The sequence below is a fragment of the Alligator sinensis genome, unplaced genomic scaffold (genome assembly GCF_000455745.1).
Source record: "Alligator sinensis unplaced genomic scaffold, ASM45574v1 scaffold1032_1, whole genome shotgun sequence".
NCBI lineage: Eukaryota > Metazoa > Chordata > Crocodylia > Alligatoridae > Alligator > Alligator sinensis.
The window spans coordinates 252,255-252,949 of record NW_005842450.1 but is presented as its reverse complement, the minus strand read 5'-3'; the positions used below and the strand labels follow the sequence as shown (position 1 = coordinate 252,949).

Below are 695 nucleotides of genomic sequence, written 5' to 3'. Positions count from 1 at the left end.
AGGCTGTCCCTGCGGGCCGACGCTGTAGGAGATGGCGTTGCATCGGTGATGGCTGGGAGGGCAGCAGGTGATCGCAGAGCAAGAGGAAGCACGCAATAAATTCCCCCTTGCCCTGTTTTCTAGGTCATGTGGCTGAGCCTGGACTGCAAGCACCTGGCAGCCCGGGCGCAGCTGGGGCAGAGCCAGGCGGGCAGCCCGAAGGCCCTGCGGCGCCTCGCCGGCTCGCTGCAGAAGCTGTCGGCCGAGTTCTCGGCACCGCGGCTCCGGGCGATGAAGGCACAAGCGTGCGCCGTGCGCCACTGCTGGGGGCCGGGGCTCTGGCACGAGGCCTGGGGCAGGTACCGCGAGACCCGGCAGGTCCTGGCTGAGATGCTGGGAAAGGCCGAGGAGGCGCAAGCTCTTGCAGAGTCGGGGGGCGAGCCTCACGCCTGCCACGCTCCATCCGACCCGGCACCCCCTGCACGTGAGCAGCAAGCCTGGAGGCCAGCGCAAGCCACCCCGCGTGTGACGGGCCCCGCTCAGCCCCCGGCCGGCGCGCTGGTAAGAGGCCAGACGCAGCCCAGTACTTCCAGGTGTCCAGACACAGCAGCTTTTCCTCTGAAGACACCGATTCGCAGCACTCAGCCGAAGACTCGCCCGTAGCCAGCGCCGTCGTGTCCGGGGACCCGAGCCCTCGACAGGCCTGTCCCCACGGA

General features: G+C 69.1%; 1 protein-coding gene across 1 annotated transcript in view; it reads left to right on the top strand.

The window, feature by feature from the left end:
* KIAA1755 (KIAA1755 ortholog) overlaps nucleotides 1-695 on the top strand; it is a 17,202-nt gene that overhangs the window by 15,064 nt on the left and 1,443 nt on the right. Inside the window, 2 exon segments of the mRNA XM_025212178.1 lie at nucleotides 124-463; nucleotides 523-684. Of these exon segments, the coding sequence (XP_025067963.1) occupies nucleotides 124-463; nucleotides 523-684 (502 nt within the window).